The sequence below is a fragment of the Scyliorhinus torazame genome, chromosome 11 (genome assembly GCF_047496885.1).
Source record: "Scyliorhinus torazame isolate Kashiwa2021f chromosome 11, sScyTor2.1, whole genome shotgun sequence".
NCBI lineage: Eukaryota > Metazoa > Chordata > Chondrichthyes > Carcharhiniformes > Scyliorhinidae > Scyliorhinus > Scyliorhinus torazame.
The window spans coordinates 225,885,885-225,913,559 of NC_092717.1; the positions used below are offsets into that span (position 1 = coordinate 225,885,885).

The following is a 27,675-nucleotide window of genomic DNA, read 5'->3' on the forward strand; positions in this document are numbered from 1 at the left end:
AATTGCAGCAGAACCTCCCTAGTCTTAAACTCCATCCCTCTAGCAATGAAGGACAAAATTCCATTTGCCTTCTGAATCACCTGTTGCACCTGTAAACCAACTTTTTGCGACTCATGCACTAGCACACCCAGGTCTCTCTGCACAGCAGCATGTTTTAATATTTTATCATTTAAATAATAATCCCTTTTGCTGTTATTCCTACCAAAATGGATAACCTCACATTTGTCAACATTGTATTCCATCTGCCAGACCCTAGCCCATTCACTTAGCCTATCCAAATCCCTCTGCAGACTTCCAGTATCCTCTGCACTTTTTGCTTTACAACTTATCTTAGTGTCGTCTGCAAACTTGGACACATTGCCCTTGGTCCCCAACTCCAAATCATCTATGTAAATTGTGAACAGTTGTGGGCCCAACACTGATCCCTGAGGGACACCACTAGCTACTGATTGCCAACCAGAGAAACACCCATTAATCCCCACTCTTTGCTTTCTATTAATTAACCAATCCTCTATCCATGCTACTACGTTCCCCTTAATGCCATGCATCTTTATCTTATGCAGCAACCTTTTGTGTGACACCTTGTCAAAGGCTTTCTGGAAATCCAGATATGCCACATCCATTGGCTCCCCATTATCTACCGCACTGTTAATGTCCTCAAAACATTCCACTAAATTAGTTAGGCACGACCTGCCCTTTATGAACCCATGCTGCGTCTGCCCAATGGGACAATTTCCATCCAGATGCCTCGCTATTTCTTCCTTGATGATAGATTCCAGCATCTTCCCTACTTCCGAAGTTAAGCTCACTGGCCTATAATTACCCGCTTCCTGCCTACCTCCTTTTTTAAACAGTGGTGTCACGTTTGCTAATTTCCAATCCGCCGGGACCACCCCAGAGTCTAGTGAATTTTGGTAAATTATCACTAATGCATTTGCAATTTCCCGAGCCATCTCTTTTAGCACTCTGGGATGCATTCCATCAGGGCCAGGAGACTTGTCTACCTTTAGCCCCATTAGCTTGTACATCACTACCTCCTTGGTGATAACAATCCTCTCAAGGTCCTCACCTGTCATAGCCTCATTTCCATCAGTCACTGGCATGTTATTTGTGTCTTCCACTGTGAAGACCGACCCAAAAAACCTGTTCAGTTCCTCAGCCATTTCCTCATCTCCCATTATTAAATCTCCCTTCTCATCCTCTAAAGGACCAATATTTACCTTAGCCGCTCTTTTTTGTTTTATGTATTTGTAGAAACTTTTACTATCTGTTTTTATATTCTGAGCAAGTTTACTCTCATAATCCATCTTACTCTTCTTTATAGGTTTTTTAGTAGCTTTCTGTTGCCCCCTAAAGATTTCCCAGTCCTCTAGTCTCCCACTGATGTTTGCTACTTTGTATGTTTTTTCCTTCAATTTGATACTCTCCCTTATTTCCTTAGATATCCACGGTCGATTTTCCCTCTTTTTACCGTCCTTCCTTTTTGTTGGTATAAACCTTTGCTGAGCACTGTGAAAAATCACTTGGAGGGTTCTCCACTGTTCCTCAACTGTTTCACTATAAAGTCTTTGCTCCCAGTCTACCTTAGCTAGTTCTTCTCTCATCCCATTGTAATCTCCTTTGTTTAAGCACAAAACACTAGTGCTTGATTTTACCTTCTCACCCTCCATCTGTATCTTAAATTCCACCATATTGTGATCGCTCCTTCCGAGAAGATCCCTAACTATGAGATCCTGAATCAATCCTGTCTCATTACACAGGACCAGATCTAGGACCACTTGTTCCCTCGTAGGTTCCATTACATACTGTTCTAGGTAACTATCGCGGATACATCCTATCAACCCCTCCTCAAGGCTGCCTTGACCGACCTGGTTAAACCAATCAACATGTAGATTAAAATCCCCCATGATAACTGCTGTACCATTTCTACATGCATCTGTTATTTCTTTGTTTATTGCCTGCCCCACCATAATGTTACTATTTGGTGGCCTATAGATTACTCCTATCAGTGACTTTTTCGCCTTACTATTCCTGATTTCCACCCAAAAGGATTCAACCTTATCCTCCATAGCACCGATGTCATCCCTCACTGTTGCCTGGATGTCATCCTTAAATAACAGAGGTACACCACCTCCCTTACCATCCACTCTGTCCTTCCGAAAAGTTTGATACCCTTGGATATTTAACTCCCAGTCGTGAGCATCCTTTACCCATGTTTCAGTAATGGCCACTAAATCGTAGTCATTCACGATGATTTGCGCCATCAACTCATTCACCTTATTCCGAATACTACGAGCATTCAGGTAAAGTACACTTATGTTGGCTTTTTTACCTCTGTTCTGAATCTTAACACCTCAATCAGTAACCTCTCCTAAGTTATATTTCCTCTTAACCTTTCTCCTAATTTTCCTTGTCGTTGAACCCATATCTTCATGTAACAACCTGCCGCATCGCTTACCATTAATGTTTTCACTTCCCATTTTATTTCTTTTATATTCCTGGTCCTATTCACTGAGCTCCCCTCAAGTCACTGTACCTTGTACTGTCACCCTTTTTGATTTTTGACTGTGGCTTCTCTGCCTTACACTTTCCCCCTTACTGCCTTTTACTTCTGTCCCTGTTTTACTACCTTCCAACTTCCTGCATCGGTTCCCATCCCCCTGCCACATTAGTTTAAACTCTCCACAACAGCTCTAGCAAACACCCCCCCTAGGACATCGGTTCCAGTCCTGCCCAGGTGCAGACCGTCCGGTTTGTACTGGTCCCACCTCCCCCAGAACCGGTTCCAATGTCCCAGGAATTTGATTCCCTCCCTCTTGCACCATCTCTCGAGCCACGCATTCATCCTCTCTATCCTGACATTCCTACTATGATTAGCTCGTGGCACTGGTAGCAATCCTGAGATTACTACCTTTGAGGTCCTACTTTTTAGTTTAACTCCTAGCTCCCTAAATTCAGCTTGTAGGACCTCGTCCCGTTTTTTTCCCATATCACTGGTGCCTATGTGCACCACGACAGCTGGCTGTTCACCCTCCCCCCCCCCAGAATGTCCTGCAGCTGCTCCGAGACATCCTTGACCCTTGCACCAGGGAGGCAACATACCATCCTGGAGTCTCGATTACGTCCGCAGAACCGCCTGTCTATTCCCCTTACAATTGAGTCCCCTATCACTATAGCCCTGCCATTCTTCTTCCTGCCCAGCTGCGCAGCAGAGCCAGCCACGGTGCCATGAATCTGGCTGCTGCTGCCTTCTCCTGGTGAGCCATCTCCCTCAACAGTATCCAAAGCGGTATATCTGTTTTGCAGGGAGATGACCGCAGAGGACACCTGCACTGCCTTCCTACTCTTGCTCTGTCTTTTGGTCACCCATTTTCTATCTCCCTCAGCACCTTTCACCTGCGGTGTGACCAACTCGCTAAACGTGCTATCCACGACGTCCTCAGCATCACGGATGCTCCAAAGTGAGTCCATCCGCAGCTCCAGAGCCGTCAAGCGGTCTAACAGGAGCTGCAACTGGACACACTTCTTGCTCGTGAAGGAGCCAGGGACAGTGGACGTGTCCCTGAGCTCCCATATCGCACACGAGGAGCATGACACGGGTCTGAGATCTCCTGCCATGTCTTAAACCTTCGGTTAACTTCAACAACTACAATTTCAACAAAAAAAACAACAAAGAAAAAATAAATAAATATACCAATGAAAAGAAACAGAAAAACAGAAACACACTTACCGGGGATAAAAAGCACTTCCTCCCCACCCAGCTTCGAATTCCCACCTAGATTCAAATTCCCAAACTCACTCTTAGCTGTGTCTCACTCCTGGCTCTGTCTTCTCTGGCTCACTGGGAGAACTCATTATAAAATCTGTAATGATATGTATATTGACTGAGATGTAAAAAACGCGCACTTCCGAAGTTGGACATTTCGGACATGCGCAGTTCAAGAAAGAAACGCGCGATTTGGATTTTGAACGTTCTACGCACGTGTGGGACCAGTTTGTGCATGCGCACTTCAAAAAAGAGCGCACTTTGGACGAGGATTGACTCGCGCATGCGCAATCGAAGTTTGCGCATGACGTCACGGACGTGATGATGTCAGGATGCTGTGGCCATACCCACTTACGAAAAAAATACCCGGCATTCAGAAAACCAAGTTTAAAAGGCACCAAACAGAAGCATTTTACCTCGCATGGCAGAACACTGCCTGAAATTGAACAAACAGCTGGAGAAGACTTTTATAGCAGCATTAAACAAGCAGTTTACACAATAAAAGACTCCACAGGAAGAGCAATGAAAGACTCCAGAGAGAGAGCAATGAAAGACTCCATGGGAAGAGCAATAAAAGACTCCAGAAAGAGAGCAGTGAAAGAAGATGATTTCAACCAATATGAGAATACAGAAGATAATTCATACATTGAAGAATATTATTCAGATATGGTAGAAATATTTGGCTTAACTGATCATTCCGTTAGCAAGACGATAAAATACCGCACTACTGAAGGTCGATGAATCCAATACATTGATGGAATGGCAGATCGCTGCAACATCGGATGACAGTAAGCTGACAAATGACCAACAAGAAGAGGAAGACTATGAGGGTCTCTCTAATTCATTTGCTGAGCCAGAAGAAGAAAACTATGAAGGCCTATTGAGTGTATTTGCTGAACAAAAAGAAGACTGAAAGTCTATCCACTGTATTTGCCAGTAAGGAAAACAGTGAAGAAACAGATAATGAGCAGCAAAAAGAAGACTTTGAAAGTCTATCCACTGTATTTGCCAGTAAGGACAACAGTGAAGAGACAAATAATTAGCAACAAAAAGACTATGACGGTCTAACCACTTTATTTGCGAATAGTGACAAAGTGATCACAAGTAGCATACAAGCTGTGCAGGACAAAAGCGAGGCTAAAGATCTCAACTGGACTGTACAAAGGCTAACAGTGAGAGCACATCAACAATGAACAGACCAATTGAGAGCACATCAATCGTGAACAGCCTACAAGAAAATGATATCTTGGAGAAGTTGACTCCAGGTGAGAAGCATCAAGAGCTTAACGATACATCAAATCATCCAGGAGGGATTGATGTCACAAAGCTCAATGATACATCAGATCATCCACAGTAACCTGAGATCATAAAGTGCAGCGAAACATCAGATAATACAAAGGACACTGATAGTATAAAAGTTGAAAATGAATCGAACAAGCCAGAAGGAACTGATCTTGAGCACACAAAAAGTCACTACGGAACAACAGACTGTACACAAAGGTATGGCTGTGAAACCAAAGGACAATTGAACAGCACAGCCCAATGCAATGACAAGAAAGTGTTTGAACTCGCAGACACACTTGACAGACCATATAGTATGGAAAGCAATCCAGATGGCAACCGTGCTAGGTACTGCAGAACAGTATGTGAAACACAAATACCGGTCGAGATAACACGGACAAATATGTGTGCAGACAATACAAAATTCACGCATAATGGCACCAATGTCAGGAAGAACAGGAGCAGAAAATTCCAACATGGTACATTGTTTGGAAAGAAACGACGTTCCAACAGTCTAGAAGAGTTCTTCTTTGCTGAAAAAACAGATAGAAAACAGGTTTTTACGGCAAAGGAAACACAAAATCCACACAACAAGCACAGAAAAAAGACCAGGTCAGATAACGAACGTGGTTCAACCAGTCGAACACCTGATCGATTTGGACTGATGACTTGTTGGTACTGTGATACACTATCACAGTGAAGGCTGAGTACAGACTCAATATGTGGACTGTGAAAAGTTTTTAAAAATTGTTAACAACAGTACAATTTCAGTAATCAATTGCATGTAAAGAACATACAATGTTTCTTACTATATCCATGTTTGTAGAAATCTCCAAACATCTTTAAAAAAAAAGGGGGGATGTAATGATATGTATATTGACTGGGATGTAAAGAGTTAACAAGTTAATGACAATACTTCTTACCACGAGAGGGAACCACAGAATAGTCATATATATATCATGTGACTTGGGGATTCTGAAAGAAGATGGTGAGGCATGATAGAGAGCAGTTGTGTGTTGATAGTTCTGTTAGTTAGAGATAGCATAGTTTAATATAGAAACCTTCCACTTTAGGATTGTGAACGAATCTTAGTTAGTTGTGTTATAAATTTATAGTTTATTTTGTTAACAAAGCTTTGTGTTCTTTATTCAACACTACACATCCAAGCCATCCAGGTGAAGCAAAATAGATAACACAACATGCTACCACAAGTGGACAACTTTACATAGAGAACACAACAAAATCCAGCCTCGGACTTCCGGTGGCGGCCATGAGGCAGTAGGTCGCACGTTTGGTGGCTCCCGCTCGTGACGGACATTTTGGACCTTTTTCCCCCGACTTTTTTTCAGAATTTTCTTTGAGGGGTCAGTGGTGGATGAGACTGTGTGGAGGAATCCCAACCAGTATAGGGAGACACGGTACATAAGTGGACGTAAGGGAAGGAAGAACCGAATCGAGCAGGCACGTGTAGATTCTGCAGCAAAGGAAAGCATGGCGATCTACAGAGTACTGGCTTGGCGGTCCAGTGGACACCGAACCAGCTGATGGAGTTTATTCAGGAGAGCTTTGCCAAGCAAAAAAAGGTATGCCTGGACCTGATCAAGGAGTCGATCACTTGGGTGGAGCAGAGACTGGAAGCCCAAGATCAGGTGGTCCAGAAGGTGGAGAAAAGGGTGGCTGAGCATGAGGAACACCTAACTGCTCTGGAGGCGCAGGTGGGGCTGATGAAAGAGCACCAGAAAAGGCTGCAAGACAAGATGGAGGACCTAGAGAATAGGTCCAGCCGGCAGAACTTGAGGATCGTTGGCCTCCCTGACGGATGTGAGGGAACGGACGCAAGGGCTTATGTGGCAAATATGCTTGAGAGGTTAATGGGCAATGGGTCATTTTCTAGACCCCTGGAAGTGGACAGAGCGCACAGAACGCTTGCGAGGTTGTCGCGGGCGAATGAGCCACCGAGGGTGATGGTGGTCCAAATGCACAGATTCCTGGATAAGGAACAGATTTTGCTTTGGGCCAAGCAGACACGGAGCTGTAAGTGGGAGAATAACATTCTGCGCATCTACCAAGATCTGGATACGGATCGGGCCAAGAGAAGAGCGGGATTCAACCGAGTGAAATCGACCCTTTTCAAGAGGAAGCTGAAATTTGGTCTACTTTATCCAGCTTGTTTATGGGTCACCTATGAAGAGTGGCAATTTTATTTCGAGTCGCTGGATGAAGCAATGGACTTTGTGAAAAACAAAGGTCTAGATAGAAACTGAAGTGACTGATCTTTGCTGTAGGGACTCTGCTAAAATTGTTCTTCCTCTTGAACTGCATGAGAAATGCCTTTTGTATGTTTTTTGGGCTGTTGCTAAGTTTTGTGAGTTAACTTTATGCTGGTGGGGGACGGGTGGGTGAATCTTTGATGTTTTTTCTTTGGGTGTGTTTAGGTGGAACTATGCCTTTTGAATAGGTATGTCCGAGCGGGGCGAGGGGGAGGGAATAATAAGAGGTAAGATGTCTGGTGCCATGGGGGGGGGGGGGGGAGTCACCAAGCCAGCTGGGCGGGTTGGCTGACGGAAGCAGAGTGGGGGGTGAGCAGATGTTATGTTTGTCGAAGGGGGTTGCATTTATTGTGCTGTTAACGGGGGACGGGTGGGGGGAAATTGCTCTGCTGACAGGGGAGGGAATGTTGCTTTGAGATAAGTGGGTGGTCGGGGATGGAGGCTACCTGAGGGAGTGCGGGGCACGTGCTGGAGGCTGGCCTAAGAAGGGGGGGGGGGGGCTGAGAAGCCTCCCGACTAGGCTGATCACGTAGAACGTCAGAGGGCTGAATGGTCCGGTAAAGAGGGCTCACGTGTTCGCATGTTTGAGGGGATTGAAGGTGGTAATGCTACAGGAGGCACACGTGAGGGTAATTGATCAGACTACACTGAGGAAGGGATGGGTCGGGCAGGTATTTCACTCGGGGCTGGATTCTAAGACTAGAGGGGTCGCGATCCTGATTAATAAACTAGTGTCATTTGAGGCGGGGAGAATAGTTGCCGATGTGGGGGGTAGATATATCATCGTTAGCAGGAAGCTGGAAGGGTTGCCAGTAGTGCTTGTGAGTGTCTACGCACCAAACTGGGATGATGTGGAGTTTGTAAGACGGATGTTAGGGAAGATCCCGGATCTGGATTCACACAAGCTGATCATGGGGGGGGGGGGCCGGGGACTTCAATATGGTCATTGACCCACGGCTGGACCGGTCGGGTTCGAGGACAGGCAGGGTGCTGGCAATGGCGAAGGAACTAAAGGGGTTCATGGAGCAGATGGGTGGGGCAGATCCATTGGATGGCCAAGAGCGAAGGAGTTCTCTTTTTTCTCACATGTACATAAAGTATATTCCCGGATCAACTTTGATATTTTGAACAGGGCTTTACTGGCGGGGGTGGTTGACACCGAGTATTCGGCGATTGCTGTGTCGGACAATGCCCCACATTGAATGGACCTACAGGTGAGCAAGGAGGGTAGTCAGTGCCCGCAATGGAGATTGGATGTAGTACTGTTAGCGGACGAGGGCGTGTGCGGGCAGGTGAGGGAATCCATCCAGAACTACCTGGAAATTAAAGACACGAGAGAGGTCTCAGCAGCGATGGTTTGGGACACACTGAAGGCTGTGGTCAGAAGGGAGCTGATTTTGATTCGGGCCCATAGGGAGAAGGAAGAGAGGACAGAGACGGATAGGTTGGTCGGGGAAATACTTCAGGTACGCAGGAGGTATGCAGAGGCCCCGGAGGTAGGATTCCTGAAGGAATGACGGAGGCTACAGGTGGAATTTGGTTGTTATCTACGGGGAAAGCAGTGGAGCAGTTGAGGAAGGCGAGGTGAGCATGGAGAGATGTCCAGTAGAATGCTGCCGCACCACCTCAGGAAAAGGGAGGCAGCTAGGGAGATAGGGAGAGTGAAAGACAGAGGAGGGAACACAATCTTGGACCCAGCAGGGGCCAACGGGGTGTTTAAGGAGTTTTACAGCAGGCTATACAAGTCGGATCCACCTGCTGGAGTGGAAGGAATGAGGCAATTTCTGGGAGGACTGGAGTTCCCGAGGGTGGACGAAGGCTTAGTCGAAGGGGTGGGAGCCCCGATACGGATTGAAGAAATAGCAGATGGACTGGAGGCCATGCAGTCGGGCCGGGACCAGATGGTTACCCAGTGGAATTTTGTAAAAAGTTCTCTGAGATGCTGGGCCCACTGTTGGTGAGGACGTGTACCGAGGAAAGGGAACGCGGGGTTCTTCCCCCGACAATGTCACAGGCCTCGATCTCACTGATCCTGAAGTGGGAAAAGGACCCCGAGCCATGCGGGTCTTGCAGGCCGATCTCCCTGTTGAATGTTGATGCCAAACTGTTCGCTAAAATCTTGTCCTCAAGGATAGAAGACTGCCGGGTGCGGCTATGCAGAGCTAGGTCGCATATTCGGTAGCTCCCGCTTGGAACGGACTTTTGGGCTCTTTTACAGGGCCCCCACGGCATTTGTTTGACATTTCCCGGTGTGGCAAGAAGACTGCAGCATTCCCCTGACAGTGTCCCCCAGGAACGTTATGTCTTTTGGCTGCCAGACCCGGCAGAAACAGTAAAGGATTTGGCTTTGGCTGCAGGTTTAGACAAGGGCCTCTTCCAGCATACAGGCGGGGGAAGGGCAAGCTTAAAGCTGCAATCTGACTTGACTCTATCAAAGGTGAATTCTAGCAGCAGAGGGAACAACTGTGAAAGGATCTACCAGGGCCATTGAAGAAGCAGGGACGAGGCTTCCGGTGGCGGCCATGGAGGAGTAGCTCGCGCATTCGGCAGCTCCTGTCTGGAACTGACTCTCAGACCTGTTTCAGGAGTTTCCATAGACTTTTTAAACGGACCAGAAGTGTAACGGCCAAAGGAGCGGCACTGGAGCAACGGGAGAAGCGAGGGAAAGAAAACAAAATGGCGGCGGCCAGGGACAAAGGGGAGCTGCAGTAGTTCATCAAGCGCTGCTTCGAGGAGCAGCGCGAGGAGATGCGCAAGGAGATGTTGGCGCCTATGCTTTCGGCAATTGAAGGACTCGGGATCACCCAGAAGGTCCACGAAGCTAAGATCCAGGAGGTACAGAAAAGAGTCAGTCAGAACAAGGACGAGCTCGTGGGCCTGGCGGTGAGAGTGGAGCAGAACGAGGCGCTACACAAGAGGTGGGCGGGAAGACTCGAAGATCTGGAGAACAGGTCGAGGAGAATGAATCTGCGAATCCTGGGTCTCCCTGAGGGAGTGGAGGGGGCTGATGCCAGGGCATACGCGAGCACGATGCTCGAGGCGATGATGGGCACGAAGGCCCCTTCGAGGCCGCTGGAGTTGGACGGGGCACATCGGGTGCTGGCGAAGAAGCCCCAGGCAAATGAGCCGCCAAGGGAAGGGCGATGGTGGTGAGGTTCCACCGGTTCACGGACAGAGAGTGGGTCCTGAGATGGGCCAAGAAGGAGCGGAGCAGTAAGTGGGACAATGCAGAGATCCGAATATACCCGGACTGGAGCACGGAGGTTGCAAAGCGGAGAGCGGGTTTCAACCGGGCCAAAGCGGCGTTGTACCGGAAAGAAGTGAAATTCGGAATGCTGCAGCCAGCGCGACTGTGGGTCACATACAAGGGTCAACACTATTACTTTGAAACGCCTGAAGAGACGTGGACCTATGTACAAGCCGAAAAGTTGGACTCTAACTGAGGGTTTGTGAGGGTAGGGGGGATGTTTGAGGTTTGATGTGTGATGGTTGTTGTATATAGGGGGTCAATCACACGCAGGAAATGTTACATGGGCTGGGGGAGAGAGACAAGGCCGCGACAGGAGCAGCGCCAGGAGGGGCGGAGCGGGCTTTGGAAAGCGTGGGGTGTTTTCCCACGCGCGGGAAGAAAGGCGGGAAGGGGAACCAACGAATGCATATGGATTGGGAGACTCCCACGCGGGGAGGTCAATGGGACAGCGGGGGAAGCCGGGGTCAGCAGGCGTCAGCTGACTGACGGGAGTGACATGGGGGGAGCAAAAAAGCTAGACAGGGGTCTAGCGGGGGGGAGGGGAGGGGGGGAAGGGGGGTGAAAAACGGTTGCTGCTGCACTGGCCGAAAGGGAATGGGACACAGAAGAGGTGGTCGGGACGGGGATCCCCCCTCTGGGGGACTGGAGGGTGAGGGAGGCGTGGACACGGGACTGGCCCAGAAAAGGAGATGGCTAGTCGGCGGGGCGTGGGTGAGAGCCCCTCCAATCCGGCTGATAACGTGGAATGTGAGGGGCCTGAATGGGCCGGTGAAGAGGGCTCGAGTGTTCGCGCACTTAAAGGGACTGAAGGCGGACGTGGCCATGCTCCAAGAGACACACCTGAAGTTGGCGGACCAGGTCAGGCTAAGAAAGGGATGGGTAGGACAGGTATTCCACTCGGGACTGGACGCAAAGAATAGAGGGGTGGCAATATTGGTGGGAAAGCGGGTGTCATTTGAGGCCAAGACTATTGTAGCGTACAATGGAGGGCGATATGTAATGGTGAGCGGTAGGCTGCAAGGGATGTGGGTGGTGTTGGTAAACGTATACGCCCCAAACTGGGTGATGCAGGATTCATGAAGCGCATGTTGGGGCGCATTCCGGACCTAGAGGTAGGAGGCCTGATAATGGGAGGGGACTTCAATACAGTGTTGGATCCGGCATTCTGGCCTTTGCGTCCCTAGTAGCCCGGCGAAGGATCTTGCTAATGTGGAAGGAGGCGAAGTCCCCAGCCTGGAGGCCTGGATAAATGATATATGATATGGCTGGGTTCATAAAGTTGGAGAGGATTAAGTTCGCCTTGAGAGGGTCTGCGCAGGGGTTTTACAGGCGGTGGCAACCGTTCCTAGACTATCTCGCGGAGCGTTAGAGGAAGGTTGGTCAGCAGCAGCAGCAACCTTGGTCGGGGGGGGGGGGGAGCGACGTCCTGGGAGGGTGGGTGAGCAAGAGATAACATGAAGAGTTGGGGAAACTGGCACGTACGGGTGAGGGCCAGTGTACAAAGCTGTGTAAATATATCATTTTGCCATGTATATATCTTGCTCTGCGATTTCTCGTTCTTTTTTGTTACCGGGGGGGGTGTATTGTTTGTAAGGGAGAAAAATTGTGTTAAAAAACTTTAATAAATATATTTGGTTTTACAAAAGGATAGAAGACTGGGTCCCGGAGGTGACAGGGGAAGACCAGACAGGGTACGGTAAGGGTAAGCAGCTAACGGCCAACGTTAGAAGGCTCTTGAATGTAATCTTGATGCCCCCAGAGTGAAAGGAGGTGGAGGTAGTGGTCGCAATGGACGCAGAGAAGGCCTTTGACGGGGTGGCAGGGATGCCCCCTCTCTGCGTTGCTGTTCGCCCTGGCCATTGAGCCACTGGCTATGGCGTTAAGAGCTTCCAGGGGCTGGTCCGGGGTGGGTGGAACACAGGGTCTCACTATTCGCCGATGACCTGCTCCTGTATATTTCCGACCCGTTAGAGGGAATAGGAGAAACCATGAGGATTTTTGGAGAATTTGGCGGGTTTTCGGGGTACAATTTGAACATGGGGAAAAGCGAGATGTTTGCGATCCAGGCAAGGGGGCAGGAGAGGAGACTGGGAGAGCTGCCGTTCAGAGTGGTGGGAGGAAGCTTCCGTTCTTTAGGGATCCAGGTGGCACGAGACTGGGGGCTGTTACATAAACTAAACTTGACCCGGTTAGTGGAACAAATGAAAGAAGACTTCCGAAGGTGGGTAATGCTCCCGTTATCACTGGCGAGAAGGTACTGACAATGAAAATGACGGTCCTCCCGAGATTCCTGTTTGCTTTTCAGTGCCTTCCAATCTTTATCCCATAGGCCTTTTTCAAGTGGATAAATAAGGTGATCTCCGGTTTTGTAAAACCCCGCAAGTGAAGAAGATGATGCTGGAGCGTGGCCGGGGGGAGGGTGGGCTGGTGCTGCCGAACTTGAGCAACTATTACTGGGCTGCAAATATAGCCATAATTAGGAAGTGGGTAGTGGGGGAAGGATCGGTGTGGGAGCGAGTAGAGGCAGCATCTTGTAAGGACACGAGTTTAGGGGCATTGATCATGACACCTCTGCCGTTCTTGCCGGCCCGGTACACCACAAGCCCGGTGGTAGTGGCGGCCCTGAGAGTCCAGGGGCAGTGGAGGAAACATGTGAGAGCGGAGGCAGCATCGGTTTGGGCTCCAATCTGTAGCAACCATCGGTTTGCCCCAGGGAGACTAGATGAAGGGTTTTGGGGATGGCAGAAAGCAGGGATCGGGGGGATGGGAGATTTGTTTATAAATGGGAGCTTCCCCGGTTTGAGGGAGTTAGAGGAGACGTTTGAGTTGACAGGAGGGAATGGGTTTAGGTATCTGCAGATTTGGACTTCTTGCGAAGGCAGGTTCAAACCTTCCCGCTCCTACCGCCCCGGGGGATACAAGATATGGTCATTTCTAGAGCATGGGTGGGAGAGGGGAAGGTCTGATATCTAGAAAGAACTCATGGAGTCAGAGGAAGCGCAAACAGAGGAGCTAAAGCACAAATGGCAGGAGGAATTGGGGGGAGACATAGAGGCAGGTCTCTGGGCGGATGCGTTAAACAGGGGTTAACACGTCCACATCTTGCGCCAGGCTCAGCCTGATACAATTTAAGATCGTTCACCGGGCACACATGATGGTGGCCCGGACGAGCAACTTTTTTGGGATAGAAGACAGGGGTGCAAGGTGTGCGGGGAGGGCCAGAGAACCATGTCCACATGTTTTAGGCATGTTCGAAGCTTAGGGGATTCTGGCAGGGGTTTGCAGATGTTATGTCCACAGTGTTAAAAACAAGGGTAGCACCGAGTCCAGAGGTGGCGATTTGTGGAGTGTCAGAGGACCCAGAAGTCCAAGGGGTGAGGGAGGCCGACGTCTTGGCCTTTGCCTCCTTGGTAGCCCGGAGACGGATACTGTTAGCATGGAGAGACTCGAAACCCCCGAAAAGAGACCTGGGTCAATGACATGGCTGGCTTCCTCAGTCTTGAGAAAATCAAGTTCGCCCTAAGAGGGTCAATTTGAGGGTTCGTCCGGAGGTGGCAGCCGTTTGTCGACTTCTTTAGAGAAAATTAACCGTCAGCAGAGGGAGTGGGGTTAGTCTAGATTATTGTTCAAGGAAGGTGGGACCTGTTAGGGGGGTAGATTGTCTCTGTACTATGTTTACAGTTATTTGTATATAGTCTACTGTTACTGTTATAAAATCACAGATGCCTTAATAAAATATTTTACAAAGGAAAAAAAATCCAGTCTCTGTCTCTTTCAGCTTTTGCACAAAGATCTCCAATGCTCCCCAGGCAACCTTGGAACACACTCTCTGGCCTGTTACACCATTTTTTGTGCTCTTTCTACTCGGGCACTTCCCCAGCCAGTTCCACCTAAATGAATCTCCTTTAATAGGTGCAGACTAGTTTTGAATTGTGCCAACTAACTTTACATGATGCGATGCTAGCCTTTCATGACTTTACGGCAACCGCTCAACCATGCAGCATGACAATATGCTACAAATATAGCAATCAACAGCCAACATGAACTTTAGGGGCGGCCTGCATTGCAAGTAACTGGTGTAAATTAATTGTGCATCAAAATCGCAATTATTCAACTAAGAAATCTGGAATATAAACCAGTTTCAGTCATGGTGAACAAGACAACTATGTTTGATTGTTGTAATAAATAAATATGTGGTTCACTTATGCCCTTCAGGAAGGAAATCTCCTGTCTTTATGGTCTGGCCGGCATGTGATTCCACACTCATAGCAATGTGGTTGACTCTTAACTACCCTCTGAAATGAGCTAGGAAGCTGCTCATTCAAGAAAAATTAGTGAAGGGCAACAAACACTGACATAGCTAGCAATGCCCATATTCCATGAAAAAAAAAACAATCCTGTGTCCATTTTCAGGCTTATAAAATGTTTCTGTGATTAAATCAGATGATTAATATTTGCATGTAGTGCAGTGCAAAAATTAGTCTGTGTTAAAATATCTAGGAGAGGTACTGCATCTTTCATGCTAGATTTATGCCACTATGAGATAACATGTGATAAAAAAGTGAATCTTTCAAACATCACCTACCCTTATGACTGGCTCTTGAAGCCAGAGACGTATGAGTGTTGCCAGGGTGTAGTACAGTAGTAACAACATGATAGGATTGACATGTTGGGACCAAGACATATTGGGATTGGCTATAATCTTCCAGGTAGTTGTGCAATTTGTTTGGATCACTGGTGAAACACCAAACAATCTGTTAAAAGAGAGAAAAAGACACAATAGATTTATTACCAAGGTCAAAAGTTACAATACTTTACAAATTGCAAATTTGATTTTTTTTTATTGACAATGCTGGGAAAAAGAATGAAATCAGCATATTCAGGAATAAAAACTTCAATGACAGAAGTATTGGATGGAAGTGTCAACTCAGGTGGGAAAAATGGGGCATCGCCTGCTAGCTGCACAGCCAATTTCACCTGCCTTATTTTTTGACACATGGGGGGAATTTTCTGACCCCATTTTTAGTGGGTGGGAATGTTGGAGGGTGAAAGAATTGAGCAGGAAACCCAAAGTGACTTTTACGCTAGTGGGATTTCCCCCTCGATTGCCCCCATCCCCGTCAGTGACATAATGGGGTTAGCGACATACAATGATGGGAAACCCATTCTAGTACATTTAAATATAATTAGCAGGCTTCCCCACTGTGGGGCAGCACGGTAGCCTTGTGGATAGCACAATTGCTTCACAGCTCCAGGGTCCCAGGTTCGATTCCGGCTTGGGTCACTGTCTGTGCGGAGTCTGCACATCCTCCCCGTGTGTGCGTGGGTTTCCTCCGGGTGCTCCGGTTTCCTCCCACAGTCCAAAGATGTGCAGGTTAGGTGGATTGTCCATGATAAATTGCCCTTAGTGTCCAAAATTGCCCTTAGTGTTGGGTGGGGTTACTGGGTTATGGGGATAGGGTGGCAGTGTTGACCTTGGGTAGGGTGCTCTTTCCAAGAGCTGGTGCAGACTCGATGGGCCGAATGGCCTCCTTCTGCACTGTAAATTCTATGAAAAAAAAACATACTCCCACGTATAAAAGTCCCATTCTGCCAGGGGCTGTGACAGGGAGCAGTGGCAAGAGACACTGCCAGTTGGCACCATGGGGAGGGGGATTCAGGGGGTTCCGTGTCTATCATGGGGGTTGTGGTCTGTGTCAGAGACTGCCCCGCCAGTGTGATGACGTGGGACCTGATTCCTTGATTTTTTTTTGTCTAAGTGTTTATTAATATGGCAGGATAAGCCAGCAGGGTACACTCCACTCTTCCTGCCTGAGTTGACCACTTGCACAAAAAAAAGAGGAAATTCCATCATTGACCAGTAAACTTAAGGGCACTCCGATGTAAAGAAAGATAAAAATTGAATGGAGGAACCCACCCCCACTACAGAAGCCCTCTCCCCACACAAAACCACAGAACCTCACACCACTGTGGAATACCCCCACTACAATACACCCCATTTACCCTCCGGCCATAGACACATAATCACCGGCACCTCCCCCGTGGACAAGGAACCCCTGGCACCTCCCACACAGAATGCCCCCCCCCCCTCACAGCACCTCATGACCCTCTTCCCCTGGGGGGCTGTATTCAACTATGCTGGGTTCTGGTCACCAGGTGCATGACGTGGCAGATCTGTTGTCATTGGCACGCCGATGTGAATGGATAGTCCAACGTGGCAGGACTATCAGGCATAAACACCTGGGCCTGGATTCTCCGCCCACCAACACCGGAATCGTGTTTGGGGCGGAGAATCCAGTTTCACGCATGGAATCAGGACCGGCACCGGTTCGGCGATTCGCCGCTCCCCAAAAAGCGGTGTAGTCCCTGCACAGTAGCCACAGTATCCGGAGGCCATTGCCAGAGGCCCGCCCCACTATTCTCCGACCCTGACCGGCCGAATTCCCATGGCGTGGACCACTCATGGTCCTGCCGTTCTGGATACTCGTGTGGCGGCTGCAAACTCAGTCGGGCCGATTGGAGGGCAGGGGGACCTCATACGGAACTGGGCCCTTATTGTGTGGGCGGTCCGGGTAAGGCGCGTGGCCGATCGGGGGCACTATTTCCGTGGTCCAGGTCTGCGGTCGGAGTCCGCCATGGAGCATGGCACGGCCGCTGGAGGCCGTAGCCATGCGCATAAGCGGCTTCTGACCTGAAGTGCGGGAGACTGTATTTGCAGCTGGAGCTGCGAGCTCTATGACGGCTCCCTGCTAGCCCCCTGCAGGTCTGTGAATCTGTGGCCTTTTGATATTAGGTTTTCTGGCATGGGGTCATAGTCCCTGAAACGGAGAATCCAGCTCCTGATCTGCGTAATCAAACAGGTGCAAATGGAGTTTCCAATCTCCATTATGTCATTGGCGGGGGCAAGGACGATCGAGCAGAGAAATCTCAGGCACAAAGCCATTTTCAGACCTTCAGTTCTTCCGCCATTCCTGCCCGCTGAAAAAGGGGATGGAAAATCCAGCCATTGGGTGGGATGTCTAATGAACATCCAATATCGTTCATTTTAAAGCATTGACAAAAGTTGAACTAAATTCCAATGTGAAACGTGTCAGTTTTCCAGCCAAGAAGTGTTAGATCCATATTTAAGATAATAAGGTTGTAAAAATAGGTTTCTTATTGCCATGCAACAAAACAAAACAAACTTTGGTTGAAACAATACTTTACCCTAAATAAATATAAATTAAAAAGCTAAATTTTAGATCACTGTATAATTATACTTCCATAAGTATGAATTTTTATCAGCACAGATCTAAAATAGAACTAATGGTGTAATTTTCCAAAGAAGTGTTGGATGAAAAGTTGTAAGAAATTGTCCCATGGCCTTCCAAACAAGACAATCTCAAGGAAAGCACTTTGCTGCTCACAAGAAATCTTAAGTGACAAATGTGAACAGAATTGGCTGGAATTTTAGTGGTTGGCAGGAAGAGGAAGGCTGAAGTGAAAGTGGGTCACAATGGCCCTCTAACTCCAACTCTTATTTCTGGAGTGGTTTCACATCAGCCAGCCATATAATAGCAGGCAGCTAGGTTGGTTGACTACTCTGTCCTTGAAGGTGTGGACTGAGTTGGCAATCATGTTGTCAGCTGATGACATAGGAAATGCTGATGCCATGTTTAAAGGAACTCCAATATTGAGCCCTGATTCGGGTGGCCTTTACTGCAACACTCAATCCTGTCAGAAGCCTGTGAGCAATCCATGGCAGTCAATGGCAGCCATCCCTTTATCAGCCTAAGACCAGTCCTCCCTCTATCAGCCTGTGACCAGTCTACCCTCCATCAGAGTCTGACCAATCATTCCCCCACCAGCCTGGGGAGAATACTTGAGGAGAGATATTCTTAGTGGCATAACAGAAGGAAGATCATGGGTGCCTCCACAGTTCCATGACCACTCTGCATGTGCTTCACCAGACTATACAGGCAAGGCAGTACGTTATTTTCTCTAGACTGCCATAGAGCAGTGGCAAGGCGAAAGGGAGACAGTGCCTGGAATAACCACAAGATCCTGGCCCTTCACAAGTCAGCAGGAAGGTAATAGTGTGCCTCAGAATGGAAGACTAACACCTGCCTTAAGATTCTGGGGCACCTTTCAGGACCCGCTGATTATGGCCAACAGCTCCATAGCCCCTCTGCCAGTGCCACCAGCATCTTGGGTAACTATGGGGAGGCAGTGGCGTAGTGGTATTATCACTGGACTAATAAAACAAAGACCCAGAGTAATGCTCTGGGGATCCAGGTTCAAATCCCACCACTGCAGATGGTAAAATTTGAATTCAATAAAAATCTGGAATTAAATGTCTAATGATAAGCATGGGAACACTTTTGATCGTCGTAAAAATCCATCTGGTTCACCGATGTCCTTTAGGGAAGGAAATCTGCCGTCCTTACCTGGTCTGGCCTACATGTGACTACTGACCCACAGCAATGTGGTTGACTCTTAACTGCCACCTCAGGGACAATTAGGGATGGGCAATAAATGCTCGCACAGCCTGCGATGCCCACATTTCACGAACAAATTGTAGAAAAATAGAGGAGCGTCATACACAGTGCAGGAACCCCTCAGGATGCTGGGGCCCATTGGGCTTCAGGCAGTCAAAGGAAGTCTGTCAAAATCATTTCAAAACAAAGAGGCAGGAACACAGAACACACAGAACATGGAACATACAGTGCAGAGGAAGGCCATTCGGCCCATCGAGTCTGCAGAGACTCACTTCTGCCCTTACTTCCACCCTATCCCGTAACCCAATAACCCCTGCTAACCTTTTTGGTCACTAAGGGCAATTTATCATGGCCAATCCACCTAACCTGCACGTCTTTGGACTGTGGGAGGAAACCGGAGCACCCGGAGGAAACCCACGCAGACACGGGGAGAACGTGCAGACTTTGCACAGACAGTGACCCAGTGGGGAAGGTCAGCAGTCTGCCTCTATTGCAGCTAGCAGCAAAATGGGAGCATCATGTCGGAGCACACAAAAGAGCCATGGTAACATACTAGATGCAGTTGTGTCACATAAGGAATTAGATAGTTCATGTGCCTTTGCTTGGTGCAATGATTTATGTAATAAATGGCTTCTTTGGTTTCTGGAGGTTTCCATACATTCTTGTTGGCTGTTCGGCTGCACAAGAGTGACATTGATTGGCGTAAAAGCTGTCTGAGTGCAATCATGGCTCATGTGGTCAACTTTCAAACACTGCAGAACAATTGGGTGCCGGTAGGTGAGGGGGTTGGGATTAGAGCAGTGGTGAATGGCATTAGTGTAGGTGGAACATGGACATTTATTTGGCTGGACAGCTGCAGTGGGAAGGATCAAATTGCATATATGTAAGTGTCTACATAGTAGTAAAGAACTTGAATATTGCTGAAAAGAGACATGTTGCCAAAGGTTTTTATCTTGAACTCATCAGGAAAAGTGCAAGAATACCAAATTTCATACAATCACAACAATTTATAACACAGGAGAAAAGGGTGCTGACTGATTGCCACATCCATAAGCTCCATTTGGTGCAGAAGGAGGCCATTTGGCCCATTGAGTCTGCAATGACCCTCTGAAAGAGCACTCTACCCAGGCGCACTCCCTTACCCTATCCCCATTTCCCCGTGTATTGATCATGGCCAATCCACCTAACCTGCACATCTTTGGACACTACGGGGCAATTTAGCATGCCCAATCCACCTAAACTGCACATCTTTGGACTGTGGGAGGAAATCAGAGCATCCGGTGGCACCTCAGACAGGTAGGTGGAGAATGTGCAAACATTATAGAAGACCCAATGCCAGAATCGAACCCGAGTCCATGGTGCTGTGAGGCAGCAGCGTTAACCACTGTACCATCATGCCACCTTCCCTGATTGACCGAAGCTTTGTCATGAAGGAAGCAATGGGGAATTACAGGCTCCTCAAGCTCCTGCATAAATAAAAAAAATGCACAAGACTTGAACATGTTCCTTTTGTTTTCTGAGAATGGGTCCCTACATAGGAATATATGTTACCTTTAGTAAGTGGGGAAGTGTAGTGGTATTGTCATTGGACTAGTAATCCAGAGACAAGGGTAGTGCTCTGGGGACCTGGGTTCAAATCCCACCATGGCAGATGGTGAAATTTGATTTTGATAAAATCTGGAATTAGAAGACTAATGATGACCATGAAACCATAAGCCAATAAGACGTAGGAGCAGAATTAGGCCACTCAACCCATTGAGTCTGCTCTGCCATTCAATCATGGCTAATATCTTTCTCATCCTCATTCAGCCTTCTCCCCATAACCCCTGATCCCCTGATTAATCAATAACCTATCTATCTCTGCCAGAAAGACACTCAGTGATTTGGCCTCCACAGCCTTCTGCGGCAAAGAGTTCCATATATTCACTACCCCCTGGCTGAAGAAATTCCTCCTCATCTCTGTTTTAAAGGATCGTCCATTCAGCCTGAGGCTGTGCCCTCTGGTTCTAGTTTTTCCTACTGTGGAAACATCCTCTCTGCATCCATTCTATCCAGGCCTCTCAGTATCCGGTAAGTTTCAATAAGATCCCCCCTCATCCTTCTAAAGTCTAATGGGTACAGACACAGAGTCCTCAACCACTGCTCATATGACAAGCTCTTCATTCCAGGGATCAATTTTGTGATCCTCCTATGGACCTTTTCCAAGGCCAGAGTTCCTGAGATACGGGGCCCAAAACTGCTCACATTTCTTCAAATGGGGTCTGACCAGAGCCTTATTAGCCTCAGAAGTACTTCCCTGCTCTTGCATTCTAGCCCTCTCATCATGAATGCTAATATTGCATCTGGCATCTAACTGCCCTTCAAAAAACTCAATAAAATTTGTGAGACATGACTTTCCCCTTACAAAGACATGCTAACTTTCCCTAATTAGCCTTTGTGCGTCTAAATGCCTCTAGTCCTGTACCTCAGAATACCTTCCAACAACTGACCCACTACAAAAGTAAGGCTCACAGTACTGTAGTTCCCAGGCCTTCTTAAACAAGGGCACAACATTTGTTACCCTCCAATCTTCAGGCACTTCTCCGCAGGCTGTCGGTGATTCAAATATCTCAGCTAGGGGGCGGCAATTTCCTCCCTAGCCTCCCATAACGTCCTGGGATACATTTCATCAGGTCCTGAGGATTTATCTATCTTGATGCGCTTTAATACCTCCAGCAACTCCTCCTCTGTAATATGTACACTCCTCAAGACATCACTTTTTATTTCCCCAATTTCCCTAACAATTTCCCTTTCTCTTTTTAAAAAAAAAATATATTTTATTGAAATTTTTTTTCCAAACAACAATTTTTTCCCTCTTACAAAGCAAACGTAACAGTAAAGAAATTTTTAACAAAACACAAATAATTAAACCCCATAATCTTTTGACGTAAACTAAACTAAATACCCCCCCCCCCTCCCCCTCCCCCCCTCCCCCCTGGGTTGCTGCTGCTGGTCATCTGTCTTCCCTCTAACGTTCCCCGAGGTAGTCGAGAAATGGCTGCCACCGCCTGGTGAACCCTTGAGCCAATCCTCTCAGGGCAAACTTTATCTGCTCCAATTTAATGAACCCCGCCATATCGTTTACCCAGGCCTCCAGTCCGGGGGGTTTCGCCTCCTCCCACATGAGTAGGATCCTACGCCGGGCTACTAGGGACGCAAAGGCCACAACGTCGGCCTCTTTCGCCTCCTGCACTCCCGGCTCATCCGCAACTCCAAATAGAGCTAGCCCCCAGCCTGGTTTGACCCGGGCCTTCACCACCTTCGAAATCACTCCCTTCCAATACCCCTCCAGTGCTGGGCACTCCCAAAACATATGTGCGTGGTTTGCCGGGCTCCCGCCGCACCTCCCACATTTGTCCTCCACTCCAAAGAACCTGCTCAATCTTGCTCCCGTTATGTGTGCTCTATGTAGCACTTTAAATTGAATCAGGCTAAGCCTGGCGCATGAGGAAGAGGAATTTACCCTGATTAGGGCATCAGCCCACATACCCTCCTCTATCTCCTCCCCTAGTTCTTCTTCCCACTTTCCTTTTAGTTTGCCCACCAACTCCTCCCCTTCTTCCCTCATCTCTCGGTATATCTCTGACACCTTGCCCTCTCCGACCCACACCCCTGAAAGCACTCTGTCCTGAGTCGCCTGTGTCGGGAGCAGCGGAAATTCCCTCACCTGTTGTCTAGTAAACACCCTCACCTGCAGAAATCTCAGGAAATATCCCCGGGGCAACTTATACTTTTCCTCCAATGCTCCCAAGCTCACAAAAGTCCCATCTATAAATAAATCTCCCACCCTCCTAATTCCCAACTGGTGCCAGCTCTGAAATCCTCCATCCATTCTTCCTGGGGCGAACCTATGGTTGTTCCGAATTGGGGACCCCACCAGGGCACCCCGCACCCCTCTCTGTCACCTCCACTGTCCCCAGGTATTCAATGTTGCTGCCACCACCGGGTTCGTGGTAAACTTTTTTGGCGAGAACGGTAGCGGTGCCGTCACCAGCGCCTCTAAACTCGTCCCTTTACAGGACTTTCTCTCCAGTCTTTTCCACGCCGCTCCCTCACCCTCCATCATCCATTTACGTATCATTGCCACATTGGCGGCCCAATAGTAATCGCCCAAGTTCGGTAGTGCCAATCCTCCTCTGTCCCTGCTACGCTGAAGGAACCCCCTGCTTACTCTCGGAACTTTCCCTGCCCACACGAGGCTCGTGATGCTCCTGTCTATTTTATTTAAGAAGGTCTTAGTGATTAGTATAGGGAGACATTGAAATACAAATAAGAACCTCGGGAGGACCATCATCTTAATTGCCTGCACCCTGCCCACCAGCAACAGAGGCTGCATGTCCCACCTCTTGAAGTCCTCCTCCATTTGTTCTACCAGCCGTGTCAGATTAAGTCTGTGCAAGGTTCCCCAGCTCCTAGCGATCTGAATCCCCAGGTATCGGAAGTTTCTTTCCACTTTCCTTAGAGGCAGGCCTTCTATCTCTCTACTCTGGTCCCCTGGATGTATCACAAATAATTCACTCTTCCCCATGTTTAGCCTATACCCCGAGAAATCCCCGAACTCCCTCAACATTCGCATAACCTCTATACCCCGCTGGGTCCGACACATATAACAATAGGTCATCTGCGTATAGCGAGACTCGGTGTTCTTCTCCCCCTCTAATCACCCCTCTCCATTTCCTGGAGTCTCTCAACGCCATGGCCAGAGGTTCAATTGCCAACGCGAACAACAATGGAGACAGCGGGCATCCCTGTCTTGTTCCCCTATATAGTCGGAAATACTCCGATCTTTGTCGACCCGTAACCACACTTGCCGTTGGTGCCCCATAAAGAAGTTTGACCCAGCTAATAAACCCGTTCCCGAACCCAAACCTCCTTAACACGTCCCATAAATACTCCCACTCCACCCTATCAAATGCCTTCTCTGCATCCATTGCCGCCACTATCTCTGCCTCCCCCTCCACTGGGGGCATCATTATCACCCCTAATAGTCGTCGCACGTTAACATTCAGTTGTCTCCCTTTTACGAACCCTGTCTGGTCTTCGTGCACCACCCCCGGGACACAGTCCTCTATCCTCGATGCCAGTACCTTTGCCAGCAATTTGGCGTCCACGTTCAATAATGAAATAGGTCTGTAGGACCCGCACTGCAACGGATCTTTATCCCTCTTCAAAATTAGCGATATCGTCGCCTCCGACATTGTCGGGGGTAAAGTCCCTCCTTCCCTGGCCTCATTGAACGTCCTCACCATCAACGGGGCCAACAAGTCCACATATTTTCTGTAAAATTCCACCGGGAACCCGTCTGGTCCCAGAGCCTTCCCTGCTTGCATGCTTCCCAGTCCCTTAATAACCTCGTCCACCCCAATCGGTGCCCCCAGGCCTACCACCTCCTGCTCCTCCACTTTCGGGAACCTCAATTGATCCAGGAACTGCCGCATCCCCTCCTCTCCCTCTGGGGGTTGAGACCTATACAGTCCCTCATAAAAGGTCTTGAACACCTCATTTATCTTTCCTGCTCTTCGCACCGTGTCTCCCTTTTCGCCTCTAATTCCTCCTATCTCCCTCGCTGCTGTCCTCTTTCGCAATTGATGAGCCAGCAGGCGACTAGCCTTTTCCCCATATTCATACCTCCTCCCCTGTGCCTTCCTCCACAGCACCTCCGCCTTTCTGGTGGTCAGAACGTCGAACTCCGTCTGGAGTCGTCTCCTCTCCCTGTACAGTCCCTCCTCCGGGGTCTCTGCAAATTCCCTATCCACCCTTAAAATCTCCCCCAGTAATCTTTCCCTTTCCTTGGCCTCTGTTTTCCTTTTGTGGGCCCCAATGGAGATCAGCTCTCCTCTGACCACCGCTTTTAGTGCTTCCCATACCACTCCCACAGGGACCTCGCCGTCGTCATTGACCTCCAGGTATCTCTCAATACACCCCCGCACTCTTGCACACACTCCCTCATCCGCCATCAATCCCACATCTAATCGCCAGAGTGCTCTCTGCTCCCTTTCCTCTCCTAATTCCAGGTCCACCCAATGTGGGGCATGGTCCGAAACCGCTATGGCTGAATACTCAGCTTCTTCCACCCTAGAGATCAACGACCTTCCCAAAACAAAAAAACTATCCGGGAGTACACTTTATGGACATGGGAGAAAGAAGGAGAACTCCCTAGCCCTAGGTCTAAGAAATCGCCATGGATCCACTCCCCCCATTTGGTCCATAAACCCCTTAAGCACCTTGGCCGCTGCCGGCCTTCTTCCGGTCCTTGAGCTGGATCTATCTAGCCCCGGGTCCAGCACAGTATTAAAGTCCCCTCCTAATATCAAGTTTCCTACCTCCAGGTCCGGTATACGCCCCAGCATCCGTCTCATAAATCCCGCATCGTCCCAGTTCGGGGCATATACATTAACCAACACGACCTCCATTCCCTCCAGCCTGCCACTCACCATTACATATCTACCTCCGCTATCTGCTACGATGTTCTTTGCTTCAAATGCTACCCGTTTCCCCACCAAAATGGCCACCCCTCTGTTCTTTGCGTCTAGTCCTGAGTGGAACACCTGTCCAACCCATCCTTTCCTTAACCTAACTTGGTCCGCCACCTTTAGGTGCGTCTCTTGGAGCATAACCACGTCTACCCTTAGTCCTTTCAAATGCGCGAGCACTCGGGCCCTTTTTATCGGTCCGTTCAGGCCTCTCACGTTCCACGTGATCAGCCTCACTAGGGGGCTGCCTGCCCCCCTCCCGTGTCGACTAGCCATTACCTTCTCTAGGCCAGTCCCATATCCCGCCTCCGCGCTCCCACTCGCTCCCCCAGCGTCGCATACAATCCTCGTCCACCCACTCTTTAGCCATTTCCTTTTGGATTTCCGCAGCAGCAATCCAGTTGTCCCCCCCCCTCCCCGCTAGATCTCTTTCTGGCGTGATTGCTCCCCCCATATTACTTCCGTAAGCCAGCTGACTTCAACTGACCCCGGCTACTCCTGCTCACTCCTCGACCCCCCCCGTGTGGGGAACTCCCATCCGCCTTGCGCCTGTCTTCACGCCATATTCTTTCTGGCGCGGGAACATCCCTTTACCTGACCCGCCTCTTGTGGCGCAGCTCCCTTTCCCCTCCCCCTCCCCTTCCTCATTCTCCATCTATGTCCCGTCTTTCCCCCCTCACCGGCGCCCACATTTCCCAATGTCTCCCCCCTTCCCATTTTACTTCTCAATTAACTTCAACCATAACATTAACAATAACATTTCCTGCAGCATCAGTCCCTCAGTTCCGATCCAATTTCTCCTCTTTGATAAAGGTCCATGCTTCCTCCGCCGTCTCGAAATAATGGTGTCTCTCCTGATACGTGACCCATAGTCTTGCCGGCTGCAGCATCCCGAACTTTACCTTCTTTTTATGCAACACCTCCTTGGCTCGGTTAAAACTCGCCCTCCTTCTCGCCACCTCCGCACTCCAATCCTGGTACACCCGTACCACTGCATTCTCCCATCTGCTACTCCGCACCTTTTTAGCCCATCTCAGGACCTCTTCTCTATCCTGAAGGCGATGAAATCGCACGATTATCGCCCTGGGTGGTTCTCCCGCTTTTGGTCTTCTCGCCGGGATCCGATGTGCCCACTCCACCTCCAAGGGGCCCGTAGGGGCCTCAGCACCCATCAGTGAGCTCAGCATCGTACTTGCATAAGCTCCACAGTCCACTCCTTCCACACCCTCAGGGAGACACAGTATCCGAAGGTTCTTCCTTCGCGCTCCATTTTCTAGGGCCTCGATCCTTTCAGTACACTTTTTATGAAGTGCTTCGTGCGTCTGTGTCTTAACCGCCAGGCCCAGGATCTCATCCTCATTATCCGTCACCTTCTGCTCCACCACGCGGAGCTCTGTCTCCTGGGTGTTTTGTGTCTCCTTGAGCCCCTCAATTGCCTGTAGCATCGGGGTCAGCACCTCCCTCTTCAGCAGCTCCACGCACCGTCTCAAAAATTCATCCTGCTCGGGCCCCCATGTCGCCTGCGCTTTCTCCGCCGCCATCTTGTGCTTCTCCCTTTCTGTCTCTTTGGTCGACGATTCCTCGCGCTGCAGCCGCCGCCGTCGGTTTTTTCCTCCTTCGTTGGGTGGGGACTCCCTTCTCACTCACCCCACACCGGGTTGCGTCGCCCAAAAATTTCCCGTTGGGGCTCTTAAAAGAGCCCGAAGGTCCGTCGGAGCTGGAGCCGCCGAAACGTGCGGCTAGCAAGGCATCACCGCAACCGGAAGTCCACAATTTCCCTTTCTCAACAGTAAAGACAGACGAGAAATATTCATTTAGGACCTCTCCCATCCCTTGTGGGTCTGCACATAGATGACCTTGTTTATCCTTAAGAGGCCCTACCTTCTCCCTAGTCGCTCTTTTGCTCTTTATCTATCTTTAAAGCTCTTTGGATTTTCGTTTACCTTATCTGTCAAGACAATCTCATGTCCCCTTTTGGTCCTCCTGATTTCTCTCTTATCTCGAGTCTGACAAGCCCTATACTCATCAAGGGACCCACTTGATCCCAGCTGCCAATGCATGTCATATGCCTCCTTCTTCCTTTTAAAAAAAAAAAATTTTTTATTAAAGGTTTTCATAA

The 27,675-nt window shown here is 48.9% G+C and overlaps 1 protein-coding gene across 5 annotated transcripts in view; it reads right to left on the reverse strand.

Moving 5' to 3' along the window:
* LOC140385819 (piezo-type mechanosensitive ion channel component 2-like) overlaps nt 1-27,675 on the reverse strand; it is a 1,561,269-nt gene that overhangs the window by 557,529 nt on the left and 976,065 nt on the right. For all 5 annotated transcript variants that reach the window (XM_072468377.1, XM_072468380.1, XM_072468378.1 and 2 more), the window contains exon 8: nt 15,153-15,321. In XM_072468377.1, coding sequence (XP_072324478.1) covers nt 15,153-15,321 — 169 coding nt within the window. The remainder of the gene's footprint in view (nt 1-15,152; nt 15,322-27,675) is intronic.